The following is a 12,945-nucleotide window of genomic DNA, read 5'->3' as shown; positions in this document are numbered from 1 at the left end:
CTCCCCCTAGGATGCTATGCCTTTTTTGAACAACAGGACACTTGCACTTCCTTAATGCGCTGTTCCTCCTTGGAAGCAGGAACTGAAAGCTCTGGGAAGCCGAGGTACCTTCCATCTGTTGCTGCCGTGATAACTTGGACCCCAGTCAGCTATTCACACCTAGACCTCAAGACCCTCTAACAGCAACCTTGAATCAGGAATATCCGTCTTGCAGGGCCACTAGAACCTTGACTCTACTGGCACAGAATATGAGGAGGGGACCCTTTTTCTGACAATAAGGGTTTATTGTTAGACCGTGAACCCAGGCCTGGCCAACACATCATGAATCCAGGCAGTTTGTCTTCATCAGAGGCAAGATCAACCGCTGGATGCCACTGATGAAGTACCCTTTGTTGGCTTAGGCAACTTCTTCCTGTGCAAATTCTCCCCAAAACCAGAGTGGTGTAGCAGTTTCAGCATTAGACTAGGACCTGGGATAGCATGGTTCAAATCCCCACTCAGTCATAAAGCTAATAGGGTCACCTTGGGCCAGTCATCGCCTCTCAGTCCAACCTACCTTACAAGGTTCTTGTCAGGCTAAGATAGGGAGAGGGAGGACCATGTTCACCACCTTGAGCTCCTTGGGGAAAAGATGGGGAGTAGAGGCAATAAATGAACGAATTTGGAAATCAGCAGAGAGGCCTCTAGCCTTCATCAGAACAAAATTGGTGGCAGCTAAGAATGAGCTGTCCATGGTCCTGCAGATCTTGACTCCACTCCTAACTTTCTACCTCCTCAAACTTCTAAGTTTCCCACATATTTATGTTGCTGTCATAGTTTCTACCGCTTGGTTGAAAGTAATCCAAGGCTGAAACTTGACATTCCAGCTCTGCTAAGCCAGACAAACTCTTATAGCTACATCCCACAGAGAAGGGAAGAAGGCCCATACACCAGCCAGCGGCCTGAGGAGACATTCTCTCCCTCCCTTGCTCCCCACATGGGAACGGCCACCTAGGATCACCTTCTAAGATGATCCCACGGGGGGGGGGGGGGATGCTGTGGGATGCAACAGGAGAAAGTTCAGAAAACAAAACGTTTGCATGAAAAGCTTGCTGCTACATGATACGAAAAGCTGAATAATTGCATTCAGGAATACAGCTGTAGTCACTTGAGCAACAGAAAAGGGATTTAGTAGTTGGGGTTACGGAGAAAATTACAGCCTCCTGTGATTTACTCTATAAATGTCAACTTGATTCAGTGTTTAGGTAGCCAAGCAATGTTACTGAACAGACATTTCACCACAGGAGGAGGGGAAGGCAGATGGATCTAACTATGTGTACAGCTCTATTTGTTCTATTCTCTGCTATCCTCTTACCAAAGGAAGCCTCAATAGTTAGTCAGCTGTTTTAACCCCAAATTCCTTCTCAGATGTCAATATATTTATCCAAACAAAGTTTATACAGAATATAGTAGGTTATTATTAATCATATATGTATTTTTACAATAATACTTTATATATAATAATGTATGGAAATGTAACTGATTGTGGTAAATATTATATATATATATATATATATATATATATATATATATAATTTCTTATTGTATATTTGCACTTTTTCTTTCTCCATTTTCTTTGCTCTTTCATCACATAATTTTCCCCCCAATTCCTTCTGTTACCATCTCCATATGAACAAAAGAAGGACCTGCTGGATCAGGCCAGCGGCCAATCTAGTCCAGCATCCTGTTCTCACAGTGGCCAACCGGATACTCCCTTCATTCTTCTATTCCCCACTCATTGGCCACTTTGACAAGATTGTGATTTAGACCATTCCTGGGTTGGTGTGGGTTTTGGGTGCTTGCTCCATGTGCTTTCTCTGAGTATGAAGCACATGGGAGCCTTGGGTGATGTCCTCAGAGGACGATTTCAGGGCCTGTAACCAGGGGATGCAGAGAGAGGTCAAGGAAGCACCAAGCAATTAAATGCACCTTGTGCAAGGGAGTTAATGAGCTTGAGGACTAGCTAGGTAGATAATTAGGCTTCTTTACATGTGACGAAATTACTGAAATGGGCATGAGAAGGCTAGAAGACATGAGCCGATATTTACTCTGAGCAGACCCATTTACATTAATGAACAGGACTAGGTTAATTTCAATAGGTAAATTTAGTTGAATTATTACACATATACACATCTCCCATGATTGGTCCTACTTTTGTAATAGGCAACAGCAGATGCTTTGATGAAAAGGGAGAATCCCACCTGGTGGAACAGCATAAGAACGATTGTGTGATAGGCCAGGACACATGCTTGGCAAGAGAAGAGAGCGAAACAGAGCTGGCTTGGGCAAAGCAGCCCCCATACTTACCATTGACGGTGAGGTGCACCCAGCTGCCGTTGTGGAACGTGTCGTACTGCTGGTCCAGCATGAGCACCTTGCACTCGTACCAGCCTTGGTCCTCGGAGCGAACCTGCTCAATGCGCAGAGATGCCTTGTCATGAAGGTTGGCACGGCCTGGAAGAGAGCAACAAGGTGGAGATCAACAGAGTTCGCCAACTGAACCCAACAGAATGTGGGCAGCACAAGGACGTTCAGGGCAACTGCAGAGCCGTATTTTGCCAGCAGGAGAAGAGTTGTGTGGGGCATTCATGGTGGTTGTGATCCCAGATGCTTACCCGCGAATGAGTAGAACACTAAACATTTTCTTCCACAGGACTTTTAAATTTTGGTCCATGGAAGATGTTCAAAATAGCACCTGCAAGACTCATGAATCAGCTTCAATTGTCCCTGTTTATTTATATAGGCCACACCATACATTTATAGCACTGTGATACTACTGTATTTACTTGAATGTAATGCACCCCTTTTTTGGACAAATTATGTCGCAAAAATTAGAGTGTGCATTAGATTTGATGGTGCACTACATTCAAGTAAATATGGTACATTAAACAGTTACGGCTTCCCCCAAGGACTTCTGGGAGCTGTAGTTTATTAAGGGTGCTCAGAGTTGTTAGGAGACGCCTTTTCATCTCCCAGACCTACAATTCCTAGAGTGGTTTAACCATCTATCCCTCTACCCAGGGACCCCTGGGAATTGTATTTTTGTAAGTAGAACAGGGATCTCCTAACACAGGCAAACTCGGCCCTCCAGATGTTTTGGGACTACAACTCCCATCATCACTGACCACTGGTCCTGTTAGCTAGGGATGATGGGAGTTGTAGTCCCAAAACATCTGGAGGGCAGAGTTTGCCTGTGTTAGGAGTTCTACTTACAAAAATACAATTCCCAGGAGTCCCTGGGAAGAGGGATAGATGTCTATGCCTGTCCTAACAACTCTCAGCATCCTTAGTGAAATATAGGTCCCAGAATTCTTTGGGGGAAGCTATGACTGTTTAAAGTGACATCACAGTGTGAATACGGCCTTTGACAACTAACACAGGCCAGGAAAGGGCATAGCTCAGTGGTGAAGCACCTGCTTTGCATGCAGAAGGTCCCAAATTCAATCCCCTGGTAGGACTGGGAATATCCCTGCCTGAAACCCTGAAGATCTGCTGCTGGTCAGTGAAAGCAGTACTAAGCTAGACCAACTAATGATCAGATTCAGAATAAGGCAAAGCTCTCAGTAACTTACAAAGCAAGTTTACAACTTTTATAAAATTCTATTAAATACCCGCATGGAGAGAAAAGCCATAACCTGGCACCAGAAAGATGTCAAGGTTGGCATCAGACAGGCATCACTTGGAAGGGCAATATATGCATGTGCAGGAGCCCTAACCATCACTGAGCAGCACCTAGCCTTCCGTTTCACATGCTGCCTAGGTGTGCTTTGAACAGCTAATATTTGAACCGCAAGGATGCTTTTCAAGCACACCTTCAACCACAACAGCAACCACTTTTAAGTCTGTGGAGGGCAGGGCTATTGCAGAGTAACAGGGTTACAGCAGCTGGAGCAGTGGAGCCTCCAGCAATGTGACCAATAGTCCATGGTGGGGGGCGGGGGGGTGTCAAGCAGTATGAGGAATGGAGTAGAAAATCAACCAGAGACCTGGGAAGGCAAAGCAAAAGAAAGAGATGCAGACACAGAGACAGAGAGAAGGAAACTCCAGGTGCTTGGTTTCACAGAGGCTGAGCACATTTTGGAAGAGTCCTTCTTTGGGGGCGCATTTTAGGTGGTTCAGCTGCACGAACCATCCTAGTAACTTGTTTGCGTGCTACAAGCATTTGCAGCTGTGAAACACTGAAGGGCATGAACGATTCAGGGCCAGATCAGAAGTGGCAGAATCGGAGGACTTCCTGGAGGGTGCGCTAGAGTGCGAGTCAAGAATCGGTGCTCCTCAGCAGTGGAGCAGACCGTGAACTGGTGGTAGAAGTTTGGGGGGGGAATTGGCGTCAAACCCCCCCCCAAAAAACAGCGAGAGTACGGGTCTTTCGCTAGGAAGAGAAAGAGCAGCGTCAGAAGGCAGAATTCCTCACTGGTAGCCCATTTCTGGGACGGAGGTGAAGGAGAGGAGCCGACGCAAAACATAACAAGTTTCCCACCGGCAGACGCCTGAGAACTCGTCCGGCAAGCACCCGAATGCTTCGACAGCAGAAGAAACAAACAAATAAAAACCTTCCGTGAGCACCAAAAGTGAGTAAGAACTGAGCAGAAATTAAAACTGGCCACGGGAGGGGAGAAAAGTCGAAGGATTGCTTTGTACAATGGGAAAGAAAGTTGCTAAGCAGGAACCCCGTGTGGTCCCTTTATTTTAAAGGGGTTTTTTTCCTTAAGAAAGAGACGTGAATCATTAATAAAGCGCTGAGACAGTGTATTAGAGAAGATAACGCTAGAAAATGGACTTTAACCCCCGAGCTTTCTAAGATAGAACGGCGACAAGAGGAGAGAAAGAAGGGGCGCTTAAATTAATAAGACTGTAAGACTATAAGATTTACATTCTGTGTTGCAGAAGAGAAGAAATTAGGACTGATTGAAATAAAGAAAGTAAGATGGAGACTTACTAGTAGCTGAATCATTCATTGGCAAGCACTTCCTCCTTCTTCAAGGAAGTAGAAGCTGAAGTGCAAGAGGCAAGGAAAGGGATAACAAAACGAAAGCAGAGAGACAGGCTGACTAAGAGAAATATTATAAAGGACACAGTGACACCTAGTGGGCTGTAAGAAAATTGCACCCCAAATATAGAAAGTAGACTGATGTGTGTTTAAAAATAAAAAGGGGACTCCCTCTAGAGGAATAACAGGGCCTTGTTGACTAAATAAATAAATAAAATCAGTAAATAAGAACGATTTGCTGGAAAAAGATAAAGACTATAAGATGGCAACTAAAAAGACAGCAACCACTTCAAGTACAACAACTAATGATACAAGAAGGAAATCAATCCTAGTGGAAAATGAAGCATTGAATGATCTTAAAGAATTAATAATAGAAATGAACAAGACTTTAAATGAAAAGCTGGATTCAGTGGAATCCAAAATAGAACAAAATTCCAAAATGATTCAGGAAATGACGGGACAGATAAAAGACCTGTATGGCAAAAATAAAGGCCTAGAAAAAGCAATTAAAGAAGTGAATGTCAAGGTTGATAAACACGAAGATTCAATTAAGAAAATAAGTTTGGAACAGAAAGAAATGAAACGAATGCAAGGAAAGGAAGAAGAGGAAAGACAAAATATTATAAGACAACAAGAAGAGTTGGCAGATCAACTTGCCATGATCGAAATGAAGCAGAAAATCTTGACCTTGCGCTTGAAAGGCGTCCCAGAATTGGAGAATGAACAGATAGAGGAAAAAATAATCAAAGAATTGGCAAGTTGGCTATCGGTCAAAGAAGATGATCTCTTGTTGGACATAGATAAGATCTACAGAATGAAAACGTCGAGAGCAAGAAATGTTAGGAAACCAGGAGATTGTATGATCTTTCTGAACTCAATGCTACTTAGAGATAAGATTTTACAGAGGAAAAAACAGGCAGATTTGATAATTGAAGGAAGGACAATTGCCATCTTTAAAATAATCCCAAAAAGACTGATACTAAAGAGACAGAACTATAAGACCTTAACTGAGGCCCTGAAGAAGAGAGGAATATGGTTTACATGGGAGTTCCCAGAGGGACTTTCATTTATATTCAAAGAAAAGAAGAAAACAATAAGAACGGCGGAAGAAGCAGAGAAATTCAGCAAGAGATTCAAGAAAGAACTAGGTATAGGAGAGGAAGATCAAAAAGAAGTTGAGAATTAAAACGCTGAATAAAATTACCGAAAATAAGACTATTTTTATTGTAAGATATTGTTTAATCCTGAAAATAAGATCATTTTTCACCTTTTGCAAGAAGTTTCATGTAAATTGTACTGCATAGGTAATAGACCACAGATATCAAGACGTATCTTAATTGAAAGAATTTAAATTCAGTTTATAAAGTGATGAATCTTAATATTGTTTCATGGAATGTGAATGGGCTAAATGACAAAATTAAAAGAAACAAGATTGCACATATATTAAAAAAAGACGCATGGGACATTATATGCCTCCAGGAAACCCATGTTTCGCAGAAACACAATAGAATATTATGTAATAAAAAATTAGGAAATGAGTTTTTTTCAGTAGATAAGAAGAAAAAAAGAGGGGTGGTGATATATGTTAAGCATAATATTAAAGCGGAAAAGATATTCCAAGATAAGGAAGGCAGAGTAATTGGTGTCCGAGTGAATTCAGTAAAAGGCAATGTGATTGTGATAAATATTTACGCACCAAACGGTTGTAAAAAAGAATTCTTTAAAAAACTAGAGAAACAAATAGGAGAATTTGTGAAGGAAGAGGAAATTATCTTAGTAGGAGATTTTAATGGAGTTGCTTTACCAGAATTAGATAGATCAAACAAAAATAAGGGGAAAAAAGGAAGATTGCCAGAATCTTTCTTTAATTTAGTGGAAAATTATGATTTAAAAGATAGCTGGAGGATAAGGAATCCCAAAGAAAGAAAATACACACACTATTCAGAGGTTTGGAATTCGGCGTCAAGAATTGATAGTATGTGGATATCATCTAATTTACTCCCAAAAATAATAAAATGTGAGATATTGGAAAAATCATTAACAGATCATAATCCCATTATGGTAAGAATAAAAGAGAAGTACAGGAAATTTAATTTCAATAGATGGCGACTAGATGAGAGTATTCTAAATGATGAAACCTTTATAATAAAACTGAAGGAATTGTTGAAAGAGTTCTTTGAAAGGAATACATCAGAGGAAATAGAGTTGACAACAACGTGGGATGCAAGTAAAGCATTTATCCGAGGTTTGTATATTCAGCAAAAAAGTCTGGTTAAAAAAGAAAGGGAAAAAAATATGGAAAGAATTAAGAAAGAAATAGAAGAGAAAGAAAAGGAATGGAGGGAAAATCCGGAAAATAAAAACCTGGCAACACAGATAAAAATTTTACAAAAGGAACTATCCATACTGGTGGGATTAGAAATAGAGAAAAAAATCAAATGGACAAAACAAAAATATTTTGAATCTGGGGAAAAAATTGGGAAATTATTGGCATGGCAATTAAGAAAAAACCAAAACCAAAAAATAATTTCAAGTATTAAAGAAGGAGATAAAAATTGGACCAGCCCAGAGGATATTCAAAAATGCTTAGTTAATTATTATAAGAAATTGTATAAAGGAGAAGAGATAAGTGATAAGAAATTAGAAAAGTATTTCACAAATCGGAAACTTTTACAAATTAGCGAAGAAGAAAAAGAATTCTTAAGCAGTGTAATATCAAAAAAAGAGATTTATTTGGCTATAGCAAAGCTAAAACCAGGGAAATCACCAGGTATGGATGGTCTCTCAAATCGACACTATAAAGTATTTAAAGAAGAATTGGTAGAGATATATCACAAGTTAGTGAATAAAATTTTAGAAGAAGGAGCTTTCCCAAAATCCTGGCAAGATGCATTTATCACATTAATTCCAAAAGGAGAAGGAGAGAACATACAAGTGGGAAATTTCAGACCAATTTCCCTCCTAAATGTAGACTATAAGATCTTTGCTGAAATATTAGCCAATAGATTAAAAAGAGTATTAAACAGAATAATTGGACAAGATCAACAAGGATTTCTCCCAAAGAGGAAAATGTCTAATAATATGAGAATATTTTTAAATCTGGTTGAATACTTAGATTGGTTTCCAAGCAAAAAAGTGGCATTTATATTCCTCGATGCCGAGAAGGCATTTGATAATTTGACATGGAAGTTCATGAAAAAAACATTAGAAAAAAGTGGTATAGAGGGAAAATTTTTAAAAGGAGTAAATGCTATATACAACAAACAAACAGCGAATTTAATTATAAATGGGGAAGTAACAGAAAAATTTGAAATAACAAAAGGCACTCGTCAGGGATGTCCATTGTCACCCCTATTATTCTTGCTATCCATAGAATGTCTACTTAAAGATGTTAAAGAAGATGAAAATATAAAAGGAATAAAAATAGGAAGAAACAATTATAAAATTAAGGCCTTCGCTGATGATATTATAATTATGTTAGAAGACCCAATAGATTCAATAAATTACTTGAAACATAGATTACAGATTTACGGGGAAATAGCGGGATTTAAAATTAATGTGAAAAAAACCAAAATAATTACAAAAAATATAAGGAAAAAAGAAGTAGAAGAATTACAAGCATTGGCGAATTGGGAGATAGTAAATAAAGTGAAATATCTAGGTATAGAAGTAACGGCTAATAATATAAATTTATTTGAAAATAACTATTCAAAGACTTGGAAGGAAATTAAAAAAGAGCTGGAGAGATGGGAAAATCTAAATTTATCCTTTTCGGGCAAAATAGCAGCAATTAAGATGTCAATATTACCGAAGTTTTTGTTCTTGTTCCAAATGTTGCCAATCGTGGGGAAAAAAGAAGTATTTGCTTTATGGAGAAAAAGTTTAAGTAAATTTATTTGGGGAGGGAAAAAAGAAAGAATCTTATATAAAATTTTAACAGATACGAAAGAAAGGGGGGGATGGGGAGTCCCGGACCTCAGATTGTACTATGCAGCAGCATGTCTGTGCTGGATAAAGGACTGGTGTTTATTGGAAAACAAAGAACTGTTGGAACTAGAAGGATTCAGGAATATTACAGGGTGGCATTCATATTTGTTACAGGAAAAAAAGGGAAGTAATAAAGAATTTACTGATCACATAATTAAAAAATCCCTATACAAAATTTGGATAGAATTTAAAGATTTGATTGAACCAAAAATACCATGGTGGGCATCGCCATTAGAGATGACAGCGATGAATAATAAAATTAAGGAAGAAAAATGGTTGACCTACCAAGACTTGTTAGTGAAAGAAAATGACCAATGGGTTTTGAAACCGTATCAACAAATTAAACATCAATGTGCAAGTTGGTTACATTACTATCAGATACAGAATATATTTAAAAAACACAAAGAAATAGGATTTGTAGAAAAAAAATCAAAATTACAAGAACTTCTATTAGAAAATTCGAATAAACCACTATCAAAAATATATAAATTTTTACTTGAATGGGAATTAAAGGATGAAGAAGTAAAATGTGTAATGACGAAATGGGCACAAGATCTAGGGAGACCCATATATAGGGATCAATGGGATAAATTATGGAAAAATAATATGAAATTTACAGCATGTTCTGGAATTAAAGAGAACATGATGAAGCTGGTATATAGATGGCACTTTACCCCAGAGAAGTTGGCAAAAATATATGGATCAAATTCGGGTAAGTGCTGGAAATGTCAAAATGAAATAGGTACGTATTTCCACTGTTGGTGGAAATGTCCAAAGATTTATGAATTTTGGAATAATATATATGAAAATTTGAAAAAAATGTTGAAAATTACATTTGGGAAAAAACCTGAAATATTTCTATTAAGTATGACCCCCGAGAATATTCCTGAAGACAGAAAAAACATCCTTCTGTACGCATGTGCCGCAGCTAGGATACTTATAGCTAAAACCTGGAAAGGAGAAAAAATACCAACAGTCCAAGAATGGCAAATTAAGCTAATAGAATATATGAATTTAGCACGGATGACAGCGGCAATAAGAGATATACAAAAACAGAAAACAAAAGCAGAATGGAAATATGTGGAAGAATATTTAAAAAAAGAAGGTTTGAAAACGGAACTAATGATTTGCTTAGATTAAGTTACGCACATGGGAGATTTAAATTATATATATATATATATATTGTTGCTGTTTTTGTTCATTTGTAAGAATGAGAGTAACTAAATTATCAGTTAGAGTAATGAAATGAGTATTATATTAAGAAAACCGTTGTAGAAACAATATGAAGTCATATTTTAAAGTTGATGTATAATTTGAAAGAGATTATTGTAAATTTATGTTTATTATTTGTGTGATGAAAGATTTAATGTTTTGTTTTGTTCTTTTTTTAAAGAAACACAAATTTAATAAAGACTTATTTTAATTTAAAAAAAAAAAAAAAAAAAGAAGTGGCAGAATCATCATTCACATGCCTTGCCCTGTTTGCATACAAGGCAGGCAAGGGTGGGAGGGTCTTGCGGTTGCAGAAAGAGGAGCATGCAAGAGAAGGGTGAAGAACCCACCCACACTCCATTGCTCCTTTCCCAGCTTTGATATCAGAAGTGAGCTGGGAACAGGGGGGGGGGGGAGTGCCTGGAGAAACAGACTAAGGTTTAGGGGGAGGGGACAGGGGAAAGTTCAGCACCCTTTACCCACATTCTCCTGCTGATGTAAGACACACAACCCCATCATCCCCTGCTTTATAATGAATGAAGCAGGGGCAACGTGGATGGGGAGAAACTGTGTCCATCACTGCTGCATCTTGCTTAGACACCAGAGGCCCTGGTTTCCAGGAAAAAGCTCAGGAAAATTCCTGCATCTCGAGATGCATCAAGCCCAGGAGAGGGGGGGGGAGGGAGGGAGGTTGGGTGGGGGAGAGAGAGAGAGAGAGCAGACAAAGCAAATGCATCCGGTTTCCAGTCTTCTCCGAGGCCAGAGAAAAGCTTGTGGGGATTAAAATATCATCACTGAAAGCTGTTCCCTCTTCCCCTTCCCTTTTCAAGAAAGAGCCTGTGTTTTCAGGGTCAGGCAATCCCCCACGAAGCACGCAAACCAGGTAACAGAGAAGGGAAGAGGAGAATGAGGAGGCCTAGACTGAGAGGCAAAGGATAGAGCCCTTCTCAAAACCCACCTTGCTCACTTAAGCACCTGTTTAATCCTTTCATCCTTGCCTACAGTTGAAAGGAGCCCTGAACGAAGAGCAACTCTGCTTTCTGACTTGCATCCCTCAACCCCAACTTCACAACCTCTCCATCTCCCTCTCACTGCCAGAATTGAAAACTGCAGGCTCCTTGCGTTCAGAGACCTGCAAACCCACTCCCATTGGGCACCACCTCCCCACATTTCAAGTACTATTAGGGAAAAGGAGAAGAGAAACCATCTCTCCACCTACTCTCTCCGTGCCATTCAGGATTGCATATGCTTCTGTCATGTCCCTCCTTATCCACCTGGATCCTCGCGTATCTGGAGTTTGTGAGAGATATGCACTCAGACCGTAGCTTTGGGAAAGGGCCACAGCTCAGAGGCACGTGCCTTGTGTTTCACAGGTTCCAGGTTTTGATCTGTAGCATCTCCAGATAGGACTGGGAAAGACTTGGTTCCTGTAGCCGTGGAGAGTTACTGTCAGCGTAGACAAGGGGAAACCAACCCAGTGCTCCCTAATGCAGCTGGACTACAACTCCCACTTCTTCACACAGTGCCAAACTATGGAATTTGCTTCCACAGTGCAGCCCCAAGCTCAAACACATGGTTGGAAGTAAGTATTATTTCGGACAGGCAAGGGAGAAGCAAGCTCCCTGAAGCTGCTCCTTCTCTAGCTGATTGATAGAGCCAGGCTAGTCTTTCCCATGCTTTGGCATTTGTCCTGGAAAGTAAAGGGAGTGGCCTCCCAGGGGCCTCTGTCCTCTGGTTGATGGCAGAAGCCAGTGTGTTGCTGTTTCGTTTTTTCATCCTTCAGATGCCCTCTTGCACAGGCATAGGCAAACTCGGCCCTCCAGATGTTTTTGGCCCACAACTCCCATGATCCCTAGCTAATAGGACCAGTGGTCAGGGATGATGGGAATTGTAGTCCCAAAACATCTGGAGGGCCGAGTTTGCCTATGCCTGATCTAGCAGCTGAGAGTCCAATGGCAGAGAGAGAGAGAGAGAGCACCCAACTGACACCCAGCATTGGATTCTGCTAGATTTTGGGAGGTATGGGCTGCACAAATGATGCCTGAACTACTGCAGCAGCAGCAGCATCAAATGCATCTGCTCTCCAAACCTGCCACTCAAGTGCAGGGAAAACTGCAGTGCTTCAAGAGGTGACCTATTCGGCTAGTTAGCATTCCCGAATGGGGTCCGGGGCGCTTGTAGCCACAGCAAACATTCACAGAGCTGTCAACCTTCCTTTTTTTTGCATTGGGAAGCAGCCATAGCTGTCAACTTTCCCTTTTTTTGCAATGGGAAACAGTGCTGGAATAAGGGAATTTCCCACCAAAAAAAGGGAAAGTTGACAGCTATGCATTCAGCCAGACACGTAAGAGAGGCAGGTGCCTACAGCAGAGCCAGAGCCACCCAAGCCACTCTCTTCCATCCCTTACCCTGCCTTCTTCCACATCTACTTTTCAAAGTTTTCAACTCTACACAAGCTCTCAGTAAGCACAGGAGTCCTCCAGCATTTACCGGGCAGCCTCGTCTTTGGAGCTATCCTGAGATGACCCTGAAGTCAAGCCCTCTGGGCCACGTGGAAGCTGGGGACAAGGACATGCCAAGGTAGGCCATGTCCCTCCACAATGTCAGCTCTCATTCCCTTCTCCCCGGCTCCCCCCAAATGCATCCGTCCAAAGAGGTTCAGCACATGAGCGTGCGAGCGAGTTGCAGCAGCAGCAGCAAGCAGCTCCCCCTTCCGA

The 12,945-nt window shown here is 40.6% G+C and overlaps 1 protein-coding gene across 7 annotated transcripts in view; it reads right to left on the bottom strand.

The window, feature by feature from the left end:
- Positions 1–12,945, bottom strand: part of IGSF9B (immunoglobulin superfamily member 9B) — a 125,743-nt gene that overhangs the window by 72,022 nt on the left and 40,776 nt on the right. For all 7 annotated transcript variants that reach the window (XR_004427957.1, XM_033171740.1, XM_033171741.1 and 4 more), the window contains exon 3: positions 2,347–2,493. Coding sequence is in view for 6 of the 7 variants with exons in the window: in XM_033171740.1 (XP_033027631.1) it covers positions 2,347–2,493 (147 nt within the window). In the remaining variant the exon portion in view is untranslated. The remainder of the gene's footprint in view (positions 1–2,346; positions 2,494–12,945) is intronic.

The sequence above is a fragment of the Lacerta agilis genome, chromosome 15 (genome assembly GCF_009819535.1).
Source record: "Lacerta agilis isolate rLacAgi1 chromosome 15, rLacAgi1.pri, whole genome shotgun sequence".
NCBI lineage: Eukaryota > Metazoa > Chordata > Lepidosauria > Squamata > Lacertidae > Lacerta > Lacerta agilis.
This window is presented reverse-complemented; position numbering and strand designations above follow the sequence as displayed.